Source organism: Crocodylus porosus, unplaced genomic scaffold (genome assembly GCF_001723895.1).
Source record: "Crocodylus porosus isolate Cpor-Errol unplaced genomic scaffold, CroPor_comp1, whole genome shotgun sequence".
In the NCBI taxonomy this organism is placed as follows: Eukaryota; Metazoa; Chordata; order Crocodylia; family Crocodylidae; genus Crocodylus; species Crocodylus porosus.
Genome location: NW_017728943.1, coordinates 23044733 through 23061831, shown reverse-complemented (window position 1 = coordinate 23061831; position 17099 = coordinate 23044733). Strand labels below are relative to the sequence as shown.

Genomic DNA, 17099 nt, shown 5'->3' with positions numbered 1-17099 from the left:
GCCTGTCCAGTGCACCCACCTGCTGGCAACGCTTGATCTTGACCTGTATGAGAGGCCAGAAGCGGGTCAGGTTCTCCAGAAGGATCACTCTGCTGGCCGAGGGCATGACGTTCACCTGAGGGTGGGAGAGTCACAGAATCCTGATGTCAGGACTGCCAGGCCCCAAGCACTGCCATCCACATAACCCACAGCATGTCATGGCCACACAGGGCCCCACCCCACAGCACTTATCAGGCAGGGAAGCAGCTGGGTTTAGGGTCAAAGAACACAGGGCAGCAAGACAATGAGAACAGGGGATTGGCAAGCAGAGATCAAACTAGGATCCCCCTGCAACTATGAGGCGCACACTGGCCAGTCCTGGCCCTGCTCCTAGACACCCCTGTCAAACCAGACAGCTAAAGACCAAAATTTAGCAACAGGCAACTGCCTGGATGTCACAATGCCAAGCTCATGAAGCATTCCCAGGGAGCACCAAAGCAGATAGGGGTCAGTGGGCACAGCTAGAGTCACTGAGCACGTCTTGTCAGCAAGGGGGCACAGACCAACAGCTGGCACCAGGAGCTTTTAAATAGAAGGCACATCTCCCCACCAACTCCTCTGCACAACAGTGCACCAGCACCATGCTTGAAGCAAGCACCAGTTGCCTGGCCAGAGCATGTGGCCTTGCCACTAAGACCCGGACCTTCAGGCACCCAGGCTGATCCCAGGATGCAGAGGAACCTCTGTGGAGGGGTCATGTGTCCAATGGCTTGCGGTCCCTGAGGTCCCAATTTCATGCTGCTGCCCACAGCCTGCTGCCATCTCCACACATATCCTAAGGAACTTGGCACTGCCCAACAGCAGGGGAAGCTCTCAGCAGGGCTCGTGCCTGCCCTGCCTCTGGTGGACAGTCACTGCTCTGGGGAAGCCCCAGCTCCAAGAGCACCAAAAGCACAGGAGCAGCAGCCTGACAGGTCTCTGCTGGAGGTTTGGTGGATGCAAATGAGAGCTATGGGGCAGAGACGAACAAATGGGCACAAGAAATTAAGCAAGAGTGAGCGGTGCTGGGCTTCCCCAGGGAGGAGGAGCAGGGCACAGGGGCAAGCTGGGCCATACCATTCTGTAACTGTCCAGCATGAGTTCTGAACTCTGTAGGTCCTGGCCATGCAGAAGTCAGGACACTGGGCCCCTGCTCTGATCCCAGACAACAAGTCCTCCTGGCAACATACCCCAGCAGTCTGGGCCTCACAGAGCCTCCTCTGGGGCTGACATAGGCTCTGGCACTTGTCTGCCAGCCAACGCCAATTCAGCTGCGCTAGCCAGGGGATCCTCCCAGCCCTGTTGTGGGCTGGGCCCCAAACTCTACACCCAACTAAAGAGGCAGCCAAGACAAAGCCCTCAGCCTGCTGCCTGCCACAGGTCAGCTCCTCAGCCATGAACCCCATGCACTAGCTTCCTGCAAAGTGTCAGCCCAGAGAAGTCTCTACCCAGCTCACCGTATTCAGCTCGGTGTTGATGCTGGCAGGACTCTCTCCTGCCATGACCACAACTCGGGCCGGCATGTAGCTGGAATCCTCACTGGCCACCAGCATGCTCATCTGCCTGCAACAGAGACAGCCACAGGGTAAGAACCAGACTGCTCCTAAAGGTTCAGCTGCCTGCCCTGGCTGGTCCCAGCTAAAATTCATCCAAGTCCCCAAGGACCTGATACGATATTGCACAGGTCAGGCTCTGGAGGAGGACACAGTGTTTCCTTTGCAGCTGGTTACTGCACAACAAACCCATCCCATCCTGTCCTTCCCGAGCCAGAGGCCAAGGAATCAGCACTCACAGCCACCCGCCGCCCTGAGCACACCCACACCCAGCCCCAGTCCCTTCCCAGACCCCTCTGCACATAATCCCCAAATCTCAAACTCACCTCAGGAAACCCCCAAACCAACCTGCTCCCCAAAGTCCTGGGCCAGCCCTCCTGCCTCACCCCTCATCCCACACACATGCCACAAGCCCCAGGACCTGGGGGCCTCACCTGACCACCACACCACGGTGCATGTACACAGTGATATAGTGCGATCCAGTGCTGCCGTTAGATTCCCAGTAGGTCTTGGGGTTCTTGTCTGTCAGCTTACTGGCTCGGTGGGGATTGGAGGAAACCTCTAGTTTCTCCCAACACTTGTCCTCCTTCACCTCCACACTGGAGCCTGAAAGAGAAGGGGCAGCACTGTAGGGAGCTGTCTGGGCCCAGTGGGCAGGCAAGTGGAGAGGCTTCGGGGTGCCTGAGCCCAGCACTCACCTTGGCACAGGTTGCGCAGGAAGACGTCAAAGAAGGGGATGTTAATGGGCTGGTGACTTCGCCTGTGTTCCTCAATCTGACCCAGCACCATCTGCATAAGGGACACAAGGGCCTAATGGGGGAAGCCACCTGGCACCACCCTGCCCAGTGGCTGGGCTCCTACAACAGCCCCAGAGACCAGGTGTGCATAGCCAGCCAGCCAGTCCTGACCCTTCATGCACAGCCAGCCTCACCCTGTGCCAGTGCCCAAGCCTCACCTGGATACAGCCGGCCAGGATGCTGGTCGTCATCTTCTTGTAGAGGCTGGCGTATTTCTCACAGTCTGTCACCAGGTCCCGCAGCTCCGTCACCAGCAGCAGGTTGGAGCTGTGCTTGTCCGTGACCTTGGTCAGGGCCTCCTTGGTCCCCACACGGCACATCACCACAGCACAGTCTTTGTTGACAGTGGCCAGGCGGTGCAGGAAGCGAATGAATTCCTGTACAACCTGCAGAAGGAGAGGGAGGGGCTGGGGGTCAGCACACTGGGCTGGGAACCAGCAGCCTGTTTCTGTTCTCAGCTCTGCCTGCCACGTGGCCTGGGGCAGGAAACTCCCTTCTTGCCTATCTCATCTGCAGAGCCCAGTGCTTGGCACATAAGGACAATGGAGGGCTGCAGTCTCTAGGCTCTCTGTTGTGTCCCAGTGGGAAGATCAATTCCTGTCCTAGAGGCCACTAGAGGAAGTGCCAGAGCAAACATTGCCCCCTGTGAAACAGGCCTGAGGCAGGACCCAGTCACGACCACCCCCTACACAGGACATCACCAGAAGCTCTAGGGCACCTCCCAATGCCCATCCCCCAACCTGCCAGTAGCTAACAAGACCTCCAGGCCCAACCCTGTCCTCACTTCTCGCTCGGTGCTGTGGGCGCTCATGGAGGACAGACAGGGCTCAATGCACTCGTGCCATGGCAGCGCGTCCTCCTGGTAATTGTCCAGGAACTTGTTCAAAATCCTGAGTGAAAGACAGGGGAGAAGATGCCAGTGCCCAGAGCCACCCCCACTTTGCCGCCCTTCTGGCACTCACTGCCTCTGCCCCTGTAGCCAGGACACCCACCCTTCTGCCCCAGCTCCTCTCCACAATCTGCCTACCATTCCCCACACCCTCTCCCAGCACAGACACCAGCCAACCCACACCTGGTCCCTTCTGTATCCCCCCTCAGGGCAGCTCTGGCAGCCTTGCTCCTACCCTACACCTCCTCGCCTCAGGAGCTTCCAAACCTACCCACAGCCTTTGTCCCCTCTGCAGATCTCTGACCAACACCCTCCTCACACGTCTCATCTTGGGATATCCACAGCTACCCTCTGCCCCCAATCACCCCAGGTTCTGGCCCCCACCTGGCCACAGTCCTGCTGCTTCAGCAACCCCAGCCACGTCTGCAAACCCAATCCAGACACTCCAGCCAATCTCAGCATGTCCCAGTCCATCCAAGGCCCACTCAGCACACAGGAACCACAGCCTCCCACACACTGAGCCCCCTCCCCAGGGGCCTGGCCTCCTCCCCTCACCTGAGGACCCCCAGCTGCACAGCTTTCTCAGCCCCCAGCTGCTCCAGGTTGCGAAGCAGCAGCAGGAAGCGGTCACGGTCCTGCAGGAGCTCAGCAGCCTCACTCTCATGCCAGAGGCTCTTGTCACAAAGGTGCTGCTCCAGAGCCAACACCACCTCCTTGGAAAGGATGCCCTCCCGCAGACTGGCCACCAGTTTCTGCACGTCCACGTCCCTCAGATCCAGGGGGGCACCTGCATCTGCACCAGGGACAACAGGCTCAGGGCCCTCACCCCAGCAACACCCAGGAGCCTGGAGCCCTCCCTAGTGTGGCACCACACCAAATACCTGAGCAGACAGGTGCTCAGGGGTCATCTCCTAGCTTAGGAACATGGGCAGTGCATGGAGAGCAGGGAATGGGGCTTAAGGGGATGCAGGGCACCATGTACCTGTCATCTCCAGACAGGAAGAAGTCAAGGACTCACAAAACATCCCATATTTGCTTGCCCGTGGGATCACAGGCATTAGGAAGGAGGGTGCTGGGGTCTGAAGGGAAGGCACAAGGCCAGTTCCTGCCCTCAGCAGGCTCACGGGCAGTGGGGTCGGAAGGCCCCAAAGACTCCGTACCTACTGTTGCCATATCTGAAGGGACCTTGTACTCCACCAGGCGACTGAGCACGGCCATGGCCAATGTCTCACTGGGACAGCTGGGCTCTGCAGGACTCCGGCCTCTTTGGCAGCAGCTCTGCAGGACTGATTGGATTCCGCAGCTCACCAGCTGCTCAGCCAGGCTACGGTGGTTGTCAACCAGCATGTTCACCACCAGCAGGCCATTCTGCACAGCTGACACGCCCCTGTTAGGACAAGACACCAGGTAAGGGCTGGGGCATGCCACTCCTCCTCTCCTCTAATGGATCCCAGCGATGATAGGGCTTCCTGCCTGCAAGGAGCCTCCACACCTGGCAGCAGCAACAGAAAGGCTGTGTGGAGGTGTACCCACAATCCTTTCCCAGAGCCAACCCCATGGCATCGCCCCACAGGACTGGGGCTGGGGGCTGAAGAGGCAAGTGTCCTTGCTCCTGCTTCTTGGGCTGCAGCTCCTAGAGATTGGCTCTGCATCCACTCTACTCCAGGAGGTGTTCCCCCACCCAACTCCCCATGGAGAGGATGCCACCTGCCCGTACCCAGCTGTGCCCCGCATGGTGCTGATGGCAGCAGGAATGGCACACAGCAGGCTATCCGAGTCCTTGCTAGTGGCAGAGCCAATGCTGGCGAAGATCTCTCGCATCATCTGGGCATCAGAATGGTTCAGGGGAAATGGCTTCCCGCTGGTGCCCAGCACCTCACAGTTCCCAGCCCCCACCAGCACCTTCAGGGCCTGCAAGGCAGAAATGGGGAGTCAAGGGAGCAGCAGAGAACACAGGGCCACCCAACCACAGCCTAGCACCGGCAATCTACCAGGTACCCCCACTATCCCAGCACTCCTACCTTCTTCCCCACTCCTCCCCAGAATCACCCCCATCCAGTGCAACCCTCCATCTCTCCACCAATCCCAACACCCGCCCTCTGACAAAGGACCCAAACCCACCCCGCTGCCCCCTAGTCCTACGGCCACCCAGCCCCTCTGCACACACACTCACCGCCAGACCAGCTTGCTGGACCAGTGCCGAGAGGCCATACTCCTGCATACAAGCCAACACAGCACGTATCCCACCCTCCGTGGCAAAGAGCACGCGCCAGTCATACTTGGCCATCAGCACGCACAGCAGGCGCAACGCCAGCACCACCAGCAGCTTCTCCTTCACCTGGTTGGTCAGGAGCTCCACAAGCATCTTCACCAGCTTCTCCCTGCACAGAGCAACAGCTGCTCAGGCAGGGGCCACAGCAACCTGAGACCCTCATGGTGCAGCTGCAGGGACGAGGCCTGCTCCCTCCTAGGAACTGGATCCCTAACCACCCTGACAGACAGCTCTCATTGGCACTCCAGCAGCCCACCCAAGGCCCTCTCAGCACACAGGGACCACAGCCCCCCTCCAACCAAGCCCCCTCAGTTCATGGCCTGGGAAACCCACCCTCCAGTGACAAAATAAGAAAACTTGAACCATGGAGTTTCTGAGGGAGAACCGTTTGATCACAGCATAGAAGTACCTATACGCATAGAACATTTCTGATACTAGAGGGCCTTCAGTCCAGCAGACAAAGCAGATAGAGAGCCAAGGGCTAGAGACTGATGTCAACCCAGACGAAACAAGAACTGACCTGATAGTTAGTCCACCCTCAACTTTAATGAGCTGCCGTTCTCGACCCGGCTCCTCCTCCAGGGTCTTGATAATGAACCTGAGACCTGATACTTGCAGCTCGACCTCAGCACTGGATCTCTGGATCATCTCCAGAGCATCTGCAATCTTCTCCAAAGAGTTCTTCTTGCCTGATCCCTTCACGGTGTAGAATACTGGCCAGGACCAACAGGTTCATCAACATGGCACAAGCAGGACTCCTTCCTGGGCTCTCACCTAACCCAGCCCATGCCCCAGCCACCCCTGGAGCACTTTCCCCCACAACTCTGCCTCCCTCTCCCAAGCCCATCCACTCCCTGAGCAAACCTTGGGTTCCCCCACTCAAACCCTATGTTCACTTCTCCCACATGCCCAGAGCTGCCCTCTCCTAAGCCAGCAGGGATCCTCTCTACATAAAGAGCCCCCTGAAGCAACTTGCCCAGAGCAGTCAGCCCCTGCAGGACAGCTGGGCTTCCTGCTAGCACTTACCTTTGGCTTTCTCCTCCAGTAACTCTGGCAAAATCAGCCCTTCTGCTTTGAAGAGTTCACTAAACAGCTGCAAGTCTGATTTCTCCACGGTGGCTGGGGTGGGGGAAGGCACATCAGCAGAAGGAAGGTCTGTCTTTGGTATCTTGGCCACCACGGCTTCAAGGAAGGCATTCCCATGGCCAGCACATTCCAAAGGGACCACATTTACCCCTACGCTGTCCTGCTCCTCCCATCCCTTCCTGAGGAAGTACTTGATGTAGACATGAGAGTTGTGGAGGTCACTCAGGGTGCTGCCCTGGCACTGCTTGCACAGGACCCGAAGCACCTTCTGGACCAACTCCACTGGTACTGACAGCTGGATCAGGGCTTCCTCATCTAGCTCCAACACCTGGAACGCAGAGGTCAGAGTTAATCCTCAGGGCCCCTCATGCAGGCCTGACACCCACCCAGGGGTAGCCAAACCTGCCATGGGCAAGACCAGCCATTTCTTTCCACAGATCCCCATGTTTGCAGCTTGCTCATCTGGAACCCAGTGGACACAATTATGTTGCCTAGATCTGGGAAGAGCTACTCTTCTCTCTTATATGCATTTCTCTTTGTCATCTGCACTCCTCATTCCCCGTCATTCCACTCATGTCTCCCCACCAGTTTCCCAAAATGCAACTCCTTTCCTATTCTACTATGGTTCCTCCTCTCCCACCACAGTTACTTGTTCCTTCCTTTTTTCTGTTTCTATCCTTTCCCCGAACTCCACAACCCACTTCTCTTCCTCCACTTTCCTCCCTGATTTGCCACACCCCCATAAGCCTGCTCTGCTCCCTGTGCCAACCCTTTCTTGCCATTTACCAGCTCCTTCCCACACCTGTTCCTCTTGGTGCTGCCGGATGAGGTGGGTGATCTCTTGTTGCTCATGTAGTTCTAGCTTCTTAACAAAGAAGAGCAGTTCCCACCACTCAGCCCGGGTCAGGGTCTCTGTGTCCTCGCCCTGCTGGTCCATCAGGTATGGCAGGGAGTACAGCCCCCCAAGGGGCTTGCAGTAAAATGTCTGGGTAACTGCAGCTAAGCACAGCGACAAAGTGAGAGCTTTTAATGTACCCACAGATAGAAGCTAACTTTGGGGTGCCCTGCCATGGTGGTTATACTGCTACAGACCCTTCTGTTGCACACAAGAGATCTGTCTGAGCTATTCAGGCATCCATGTTCCAGGATGCAAAGACTCAAAGCTGCTTCTCTCATTCTCCGTCTCAGAAGTTTCACACTTCCTAAAGTCACAAAACACCATTTCTTTCACCACAGAACACCTATCCCAGGCTCTGCAGGCTGCATGAGCTGACATGGAACCAGGCAACCTGGCCTGGCAATAGCAGTATACTGCCTCCAGGCCCACCATTACCTGTAATCTCTATTGTAGAAACCCACTGCCGCATGGAAAGCTGCTTGAAAACCATTGGTCTACCTGCCAAGTAGTGGCAAAAGAGAGGAAGCCACCCTGAACAAAACCAAGGAGTAAGGCTCTCAGAAACATCATATTCCTGCTTCCACGCTCAAGGCAATGAAGAGAGGAAAGTAAGCCAATGATATTTAAATTAAAGAGTTATTTTTAACCTGATAAACAAAAGCTGAAAAAGGAGGGGGAGACTTGAGGCTCCAGCTGCTGTTACAGCCACAGCAATGGAGAAATGGCAACCAGGCTAGACCCTACGGGGTGCAATTTAACCCCTCATGGCAACGTGCAATCTATGGGCTGCCAGTTGGACAAATCTGCTATAAAACAAGTCAACAGCATGCTAGCTTATATTAACAGGAGTATCACCTGCAACTCAAAATCAGTGATTCGCCGACTCAGCACTGATAAGGCCTCAGCTAGAGTACCATGTACCAGGTACTCCATGTCCAAGAATGATGTGGACATATTGGAAAGAGTCCAGCAGCAAGCAAAAAAATTATTAGAGGCCTAGAAAAAACAATTTAAAAGGAAAGTCTGAAAAAACTGGAACAATTCAAGTCTGGAGAAGTAAAGATCAGGAGAAATTTGATAACAGTCTTTAAATACTGAAGAATGGTTATAAAGCAGATGTTAATAGACTATTCTCTGTGGCCACAGGGCACAGGACAAAGAGAAACGGTCTTATATTGCAGCAAGGGAATTTAGGCTGGACATTAGAAAGAACTTTCTTGCTTTCCTTTGCAGAAGAGATCCAGCAGTTGCAGAATCTATCTTTGGAAGTTTTTAGGAACATGTTAATCTACACTTATCTGAAATGGCTTATACAAGGCTGATCCTGCCTTGAGCAGGAGGCTATTCTATGATTCCATACTATGCTCTTGAACCTTGCTCTGACCAATAAGAAAGATTTGGCTGTAAGCATGAAGGCATGGAGAACTTGTGAGGAAATGATCACAATATGAGAGAATTCATGATTCTAAGAAAGAAAAGGCCCAAGATTAGCAAAACAAGAATACCAGACTTCAAGAGGATAGATGTCAACCAACTCAGAGAAATAACAGACAAGTCTCTTGAGTGAACATACTGAAGGAAAAAGTGTCCATAAGGGCTGGCAGTTCCTAATGGACATAGTATTGGAGGCTCAACAAAAGCTATTCCAACCTGGCGGGAAGATAAAAATGAAGGGCACAAAGTGGCTCCACAAGCAATTTCTTCACTTCCTCAATATCAAGAGAAATATCTCGTCAATGGAAGGAAGAGCAAGTCACTAAGAAAACACACCAAGAAATACCAAGAACTTGCAGGGCCCAAAAAATAAGCAAAATGGAAAACCTGAGATAACAGGCAAGGGAAGTTAAAAACAATAAACAGAAAATAAAGACCAAGGTCTACCACTCAATATTAAGGGTGAGCTATTAACAGGAGACACAAAGAAGGCAATGCTACTCAGCGACAACTTTGCTTCAAACTCACAAAAAAAACACCTGCAACCTGTCACAAAAAAAAACACCTGCAACCTGACAGCTACGAAAAATTGATTTAGAAAAAGGGCTACAGATCACAAGAGAGAATATACCCGGTATTAAAGCACACTTTAGACTGGCAGGGAAAAGGTATAACAAGAACCAATGAAAGAAAACTGAAGCAAGAAATAAGGCACAAAGTTTTAAGTGAAAGTAACTAACTGCTGAAACAAACTACCAAAGGAACTGGAAGATGTTCCATCTCTTAATGCTTTCAAGTGATGACTTGATTCTTTCCTAGAAGATATGTTTTTGTCAAAGAAGTTATTAGACTAAATACATGAATAATGGGGTGAAACTCTATGACTTGTATACAGAAAGTCAGAGTAGGTGATGTAACACCTTTTTAGCCTCAAAACTCATTAATAGTTACTGGAATACTATATCCAGTTCCCACACACGCGCGCACTAAAAAGGATCTTAAAGAAATGGTGAGATTCAGAAGACAGCAACAAAAATTGTATGTTGGCTGGAATTCACAGAACACTGCAAGACTCTTAGGGAAAATTTATTTTATTTCATTTCAAAATTTCAATCAAAAATTTAATTGAAAAAAGTTAAAAGATGATCAAATGAAAGTCTCCAAGTAAAAATCTGCACTAGAGTTCTTTCATCTAAACCTTGTCTTTATGCATAACGGCAGCAGGTTAGCTAAAGATCTTATTTTAAATGAAATTAGTTGGACCAGTGCCAAAGTGTATGAGCACATACACATTCCAGTTTAAACAAGGCCTGCTCCAGTTTAGATTAAACTAATTAGGAACAAATTTAAATTAAATTGAAATCAATTACACTTGTCTCAAAATAAGATGGCCCACAAAGGGGATTGCAATCGTTTAAACCCATTCAGTTATGTTAGCTATAAGGTGCCACAGTGCCCTAACTCATTCAGAGAAGCATGAGTTTTCATAAGCTACAGCATACTTTTTCAGATAAACAGACTTGAAGAGAGCAGAGGTACTAAATAAAAATAGAATAAGGTAATTTAAATACAAATGATTTGAATTGTATAATATTTTATTCACTCATGTTGATTTGATATGTATCAACAAGTTTAATAGGCAGACAAGGTTATTTGGGTAAATGTGATACCTTTTATTAGACCAACTGAATAAGGCAGTTTCATTTTCAGTTAATGCCAAAAAATTCTAATACAATGGCTTCTAGTTGTTTGTTCAATTTAATTCTAGTGAGTATTTTCATGAGTAATGTTGACGTCTAAATGAAATTTTTACCTAAGTGGCAGCACTACTGCTTGGCAAGATATCTCCCCTTTTACAAGCAAACAAAAATTAGTTTTCTAAAGGGGGAAAAACCAAAAGAAATTTAAGTCACTACCGTAGAAAGAAAGCATGACCAGTCACAAGGCTTATCACCCCCAAAACAGACAAGAGCATGCTAGGGAGAGAAAGTACACACATATGCGCATACATGTATATGTGCATACATGTACGCACGTGGACAGAGTACACATAGTCTCACCTGTGTTCAATTTCAAGTTCTCTGTCAGACCGGATACCTTTTCCTTGGAAGCAGATTCTTCAGGCTGATTTCCAGAGATGATAATCTGTATTATGTGCCAGTGCACCCAGTAGGTCCGGCCTGTAGACTGCCACAAAACCTACGGGTAAGACATACCAGAATGATCAGCCACTTTCCCATTCCTTATGTATTCCCTTCTCTGTTTATATAACACTACACCTTCTGCTCCCTCAAATGCTGAGTAATGTATCTCTGCACAAGCCTACATTTATGCAACAAATTAGATATAGCCTTCTCAATAAAAAGATACAAACATATATATTTTCTGACTCTAAATATGCAATGACTATATATTAACAAGTTTTTTGATCGTGCACTAGGTCCTCTTAAAGGAAAAAAAAATTTGAAACTACTTATATAAATAGTTATCAGACTTCTCTGGATTGCTTATTAACTTTTTCCTTGAGTTATTCAAATGTATAAAATTGCAAGCTGAGCTCTAACCAAAGCTGTGTTCTCACCTGCACATATCTAGGAACAAGTGCACGCTCAGACAGAGATATTTTCTGCTGTACAGCCTCTGTGGATACTTTCCAAATGAACCCATCTTAGGTATGTCAAAAACTTTCCCCGAGTCAAACAAGTCTTAGCCCTCAACAGCAAACATACAGCTCAAGTTTCCCAAGTAAAAGCTTCAACAATATAGGTTGTAACCATGTTGGTCTAAAAAGCAGAGGCAGACAAAACTCTTGGTGTAGAAGCAATATCTTTTAAAAGATATCGCTTCTACCCCAAGAGTTCTGTCTGTCAAGTAAAGGTTGGTGTTTGAAAAACATGGAATCATGTACACAAGTCCAATCATGTTCCACAAATGCTTTATCTTCTCTACATTTAAGATTTCTGCTTCCCTGGGTTGCAGATTCCTTAACATATTTTTTTTAAAAATGGCAAAGAGAAGGCAGCTCACTTTGGGAACGTCTTAAAACCCTTACGGAAAAAAAAACCCTCTTGTTCCAAAAATAGTATCTTCTTATGCAGAGGCAGGTTGAACCTGCAGATAGCACAAAAATAAAGGTTTCAAAAACCAAAGCCTACAAATGAAAAGTACCAAAAAGAAAAACTGGAAACTCAGCCTTTGAAGAAAGACCTGGCTTACAACAAAACTCCTAGACTGAAAACTGCCCTTTCCTCCATGTCCAAGAACAAGATTTGCTGGCATACCAAGAGTCTTCCATTTTTATCGTAAGAGCTCAGAATTTGTTACATAACTGAGAACAGAAGTGCAGCTAGAAGTTGTTAGTTACAGACACAACAGAGTTAAGTGTTTCTTTTCAGAAAGTGAATGGAGAGACAGGAAAAGATCTAGGAACAGAATTGTGTTGTGAAGAATGGGAAATAGTAGGGAGTGTGTAAAAGAGGAATATGAGCAGGAAGGAACACACCCAGGCTGTGAAAGGTGAAGTTATTCGACTGGCAACTCATGGGTTTTCTGTGAAGAATATACAGGTTGTGATCAGGCCAGGCGGGCTGTGGAAGGAAGATGTGAGGGTGCAGAGAGAAAAATAAAAAAGGCGGGTGAGAGAATGCCTGTTAAAACGGTTGTTTAAAGAATACAAGGAAAGAAGATTGAACAAATGAAACAAAACCATCAATTATCATTACTAGTGAAGAAGGAATTGGGTTTCAGCAAATTAGTTAGCAGAAATTTAGGTTTTGGGACAGGTGTTCAGATAAAAAGTATACAAAACAGGACCAAGACAAGGAAACAATACAAGTAGAAAAGTGACAGAAATGCGTCACTAGCAGTGTGTGGGGAAATTCAGAGAACAATCCTAGTAACTGAAATAATCTGACAATTTATGGTTTAAAATGTATTAAATCTCCAAAAGAATAAGGAAGTCAAGATCAGGCAGAAAAGCAGGAGTGCTAAGAAAACTAGGCAGATACAAACTAACAACCTTAACATGTAATCTGTAGAGTCACACTACAGAAAGACCAAAGACATGATGGTGTTCAGTTTCCTAAGTGTGCCACAAACCCTAACTGTCCTGCTAATTTAACTGCAAAGTAAAGCTATTTCTACTCACATAATTGCTCTTGCATAATGACCACACTATTAAATGTACTTTCAAAATTTTGTAAAATCATAGAATCATCACAGAAAAGTAGGACTAGAAGGGACCTCCAGAGGTCATCTAGTCCAACACCCAATAAATCCTGTGCAACAGCCATAGCTACATTTCTAAATGCACAGATCCAAAAAATCTCTAAAGACAGAATTTGTTGAAGAATGGAACCCAAGCTGCATGGTACATTAGTTCCATCCTATATTCATTCTCACCTGCAAAATCATATAAGATGACAAAGTCCAGATAGGTATTCAAACACAGAACAAAAATGCCAATACTTTGTTTTTTTCCAAGGTGTGCATAATAGATGCAACCTAGTTTTTGGTGGTAACATTCCAGAAAGAAAAGTATGGCTATTATGAGAATAAATATGGTTATAGTAACTAAAGATAGATGGTAGAAGTAATGTACTCTCTCAATCAAAGGCAGAGACAATCAACCACAACTTACTTGGGCTTATCACCAGGGATCCTGGTTTTCCCTGAAAAAAAAAAAAAAAATTGCAAATTCTCCAATAAAAAATCCCAAAATCTGTGATTACAATGTAATGCCACGTATATATATCTATATCTATCTACAGATAGATAGATATAGGTATATAGATATCTCAGTTGAACACAATGTTTTATCGATATAGTTAAAATTTTAAAGCAATTTGGAAACCTTCCAGTGCCTCAATCACAATAATAAAATAAATTCTAAATACCTATACATTTTGGCATTTGATTTTAGGTTTTTTATCATGGGGGAAAAAAAAATCACAGCTCCCCCTCCCCCTTAGCTCACAGAACACAGGTCCAGACCCCTCACTCACAACCCAGAGCCCCCTGGGCTTGCTAGTGCCCCTCGCTCCCCTCAAAAAGCCCCCCGGCCCAGCTGGTGCCCCTCACTTCCCCCTACATCCCCCCCCACGCACCCTGCTGGTGCCCCTCACTCCCTCATCACAGCTCCCTGGCTCGGATGGTGTCCCTCACTTCCCCCTCCCCTACAGCCCCCCAGCCCTCCTAATGCTCCTTACTCCCCTCCCACAGACCCCAGGCCATGCTTGTGCCCCTCACTCAACCCTCACAGCCACCACAGTCCTGCTGGTGCCCCTCGCCCCCCCCACCCATAGCCCTTTGCCACCCCCAACCCTGCCAGAGGGGGTCCCCAGCTGCCCGGGCTATGGAGTCAGGGACCCAGGTCTGCAGCCCCCTGCAGCAGCACCCAACCCCTGGCTGTCACCCGCAGGAAGCAGCAGTTGCTGCAGCAAAGCAGAGCACTCCCAGGGGGGCAAGGGAGACCTGAGACCTGGCAGGGGCAGGGCTGCCCTCTGTGGGCTGGGGCTCCCCGCCCTGCTGCCCTCCCCCAGGGCCTCCGCAGCCCAGCGGGTGGGACCTGGTGCTGCAAGGCAGAGCTGGGCAGCACAGGGAAGCTCGTTGCCACCGAGTTCCAAGCTACCCTGGCAAGGCACCCCCATCTCGCATGGCAGCAGCAAGGGGGATAACCCTGTACAGCTGCCCCCGCTGCTGCCACGCAGGCAGGGGACGCCTCACCAGGGCAATGAGGAGCTCACAGTGGCAACGAGCTTCCCCACGCAGCCCCACTCTGCCCTGCAGCACCAGGTCACACCTGCTGGACTGCAGAGGCCTCAGGGGAGGGCAGCAGGGCAAGGAACCCATGCCTGCCTCCCCCCCATGCACAGATCTTGGGGGCACATGCCCCCCTGGGAGCATATGCAGTGGTGAGGAGCTGGCCACATCCCCTACCCCCCAGAGGAGCCATTAGCATCCCCGTCCCACTTGTCACCGGGGCCATGGATTCCAGCCCCAGGCCCCAAGCAGCAGCTCCGGCCCAACTCACTCCCTCTCCCCCTATGGGGGCTTCCCACCCTCCCCCGCCAACTTACCTATCAGACCTGTTCTCCAGGCTGCCTGGTGGCCATGTGTATATGCATGCACATGGCTCCCCCTACTTGACCACTTCCCCCAGTCCCCTGCAGGCTGAAACTCTGCTAGCCTGTGGAGAGCTCTTTGCAAAAGTGCAAAATCCATGGGTTTCTCCATTAAAATGAGAAATCCACTTTTTTTCTTGGGTAAAAGGGGAAATCTGTGTTTTTCCATTTTCCTTGGGAAACAGAAAACCCAGATCCCTGCTCATCACCAAGCTATAACATTAAATAGTAAGCTGCTCTGCCAAATATGTTCCAACAGCAATTGAGTCCCCCTTTTTTTTTTTCTTTTTACTGTCCCTAGTTAAGAGGATCTGACCTTTTGGTGGTGGATCCTACCACTCTTGTCCATGTCTTCATCATTTCTAGATGATGAAGGCAATATATATCGGGCAATACCTTAAATCCAGCCAGAGATTGGCGCCAATGCCAGATACAGCAACTTAATTCCCCAGAAGAACATCTTGATGGGAGCAGATAATATTCATGCTTCAGATTCTCCAGTGGCTACATACTGATTTTTCAGATGGAGCCCAAGCTGCCAGTTCTGACCAGGAATCCAGGCTTTCCATTTCCCACAAGAAAATGGAAAAGGGCATGGATTTCCCCTTTTACCCAAGAAAAACATGGATTTGTGATTTTTATGGAGAAACACATGAATTTTGCACTTCTGCAAAGAGCTCTCTGCAGGCTGGCAGAGGAGGGTGGTCAGGCAGGGGTGCCCTGTGCATGTATATGCACATGGCTACCAGACAGCCCGAAGAGCAGCTCCTGCCAGTAAGTCTGGTGGGGCAGGGAGGGAGGATTGAGGCCCCATAGGGAGGGAGCAAGTTCAGCAAGGCTGGGACTAGGGGGCTTGGGGCTGAATTGCACAGCCGCAGGGCCCCAGCAGGAAATGGGACGGGACCTCAGGCAGCTCACCCAGGGGCAGTTGGAATCAGCTCCCCGCCACTGTGCACACTCCCAAGGGAGGCAGGGGAGACCCATGCTCCCCAGATGTGTGTGTGGGGTGGGGCAGGAGCAGGCATGGGCTCCTTGCCCTGCTGCCCCCCCCCCCCGGGGCTTCCGCAGCCCAACAGGTAGGACCTAGCATTGCAGGGCAGAGCAAAGTTGGGCAGGTAATCTCCTTGCCACTGCAAGCCTCACGTCACCCTGGCGAGGCATGCCCTGCCTGCCCAGAAGCAGCAAGGGCAGAAGCGCAGGGTAGGCTGGCACGGCGCAAGTTGCCAGCACAGCGCAGGGCTCACAGTAGCAAGGAGCTTCCCTGCCCAATCCTAACCTGCCCTGTAGCACCAGGTCCCACCCACCAGACCATGGAGGCCCTGGGGGAGAGCAGCAGGGCATGGAGCCCTCAGCCTGCACCTACCCTCTGCACAGATATGGAGCACACAGGTCCACCCTGCCCCACTGGGAGCACACACAGCAGCATGGAGCCAGATTCCCCCCAGCTTGAGCCCACACCTGCCCCTCCACAGACGCCATTCTATCCGTGCTGCCCACAAGGGAGGGAGAGCCAGGCTCTGTGCTCCACTGCAGCTGGGGCTCGGGTGCTGCTGTGTGGGGCAGGGGGCTCCGGACCCAGGTCCCTGGCCCCATAGCCGTGGCAACTGGGGGCCTCCTCTGGCAGAGCTGGGGTGGGGGCAAGGGGCACCAGCAGGGCTGGGGGGGCTGTGGCTTGTGAGTGAAGGGCCTGGACCTGCATTCTGTGAGCTAAGGGGGCAGAGGGAGCTCTGATTTTCCATGATATAAAACCCAAAATCAAATACCAAAATTTATAGGTATTTAGAATTTATTTTATTATAGTGGTCAAGGCACTGGTAGGCTTCCAAATTGCTTTAAAATTTTAAATATATCAATAAAACATTGTGTTCAATTGATACCTATATACAAACCTAAATAAATACACACACACACACACACACACCAGTGGCATTTCATTTTAATCATGTATTTTGGGGGTTTTATCACAGAATTTTCCATTTTTATCAGGGAAAACCAGGATTCCTGGTTCTGACCAAAGATCTGAGCGGCCT

The 17099-nt window shown here is 50.3% G+C and overlaps 2 protein-coding genes across 2 annotated transcripts in view; both read right to left on the bottom strand.

The window, feature by feature from the left end:
• The window catches only part of PPP2R5D (protein phosphatase 2 regulatory subunit B'delta), a 1176261-nt gene that overhangs the window by 698032 nt on the left and 461130 nt on the right, over positions 1-17099 (bottom strand). The gene's annotated exons all lie outside the window — the stretch shown is intronic.
• LOC109318995 (cullin-9-like) overlaps positions 1-17099 on the bottom strand; it is a 44526-nt gene that overhangs the window by 1042 nt on the left and 26385 nt on the right. The window contains exons 5-18 of the mRNA XM_019548514.1: positions 11008-11146; positions 7418-7614; positions 6556-6943; positions 6050-6242; positions 5431-5638; positions 4975-5168; positions 4418-4644; positions 3813-4050; positions 3153-3258; positions 2527-2754; positions 2270-2360; positions 2006-2177; positions 1476-1581; positions 3-115 (exon numbers count right to left, since the gene is read on the bottom strand). Coding sequence (XP_019404059.1) covers positions 3-115; positions 1476-1581; positions 2006-2177; positions 2270-2360; positions 2527-2754; positions 3153-3258; positions 3813-4050; positions 4418-4644; positions 4975-5168; positions 5431-5638; positions 6050-6242; positions 6556-6943; positions 7418-7614; positions 11008-11146 — 2600 coding nt within the window. The remainder of the gene's footprint in view (positions 1-2; positions 116-1475; positions 1582-2005; positions 2178-2269; positions 2361-2526; positions 2755-3152; positions 3259-3812; positions 4051-4417; positions 4645-4974; positions 5169-5430; positions 5639-6049; positions 6243-6555; positions 6944-7417; positions 7615-11007; positions 11147-17099) is intronic.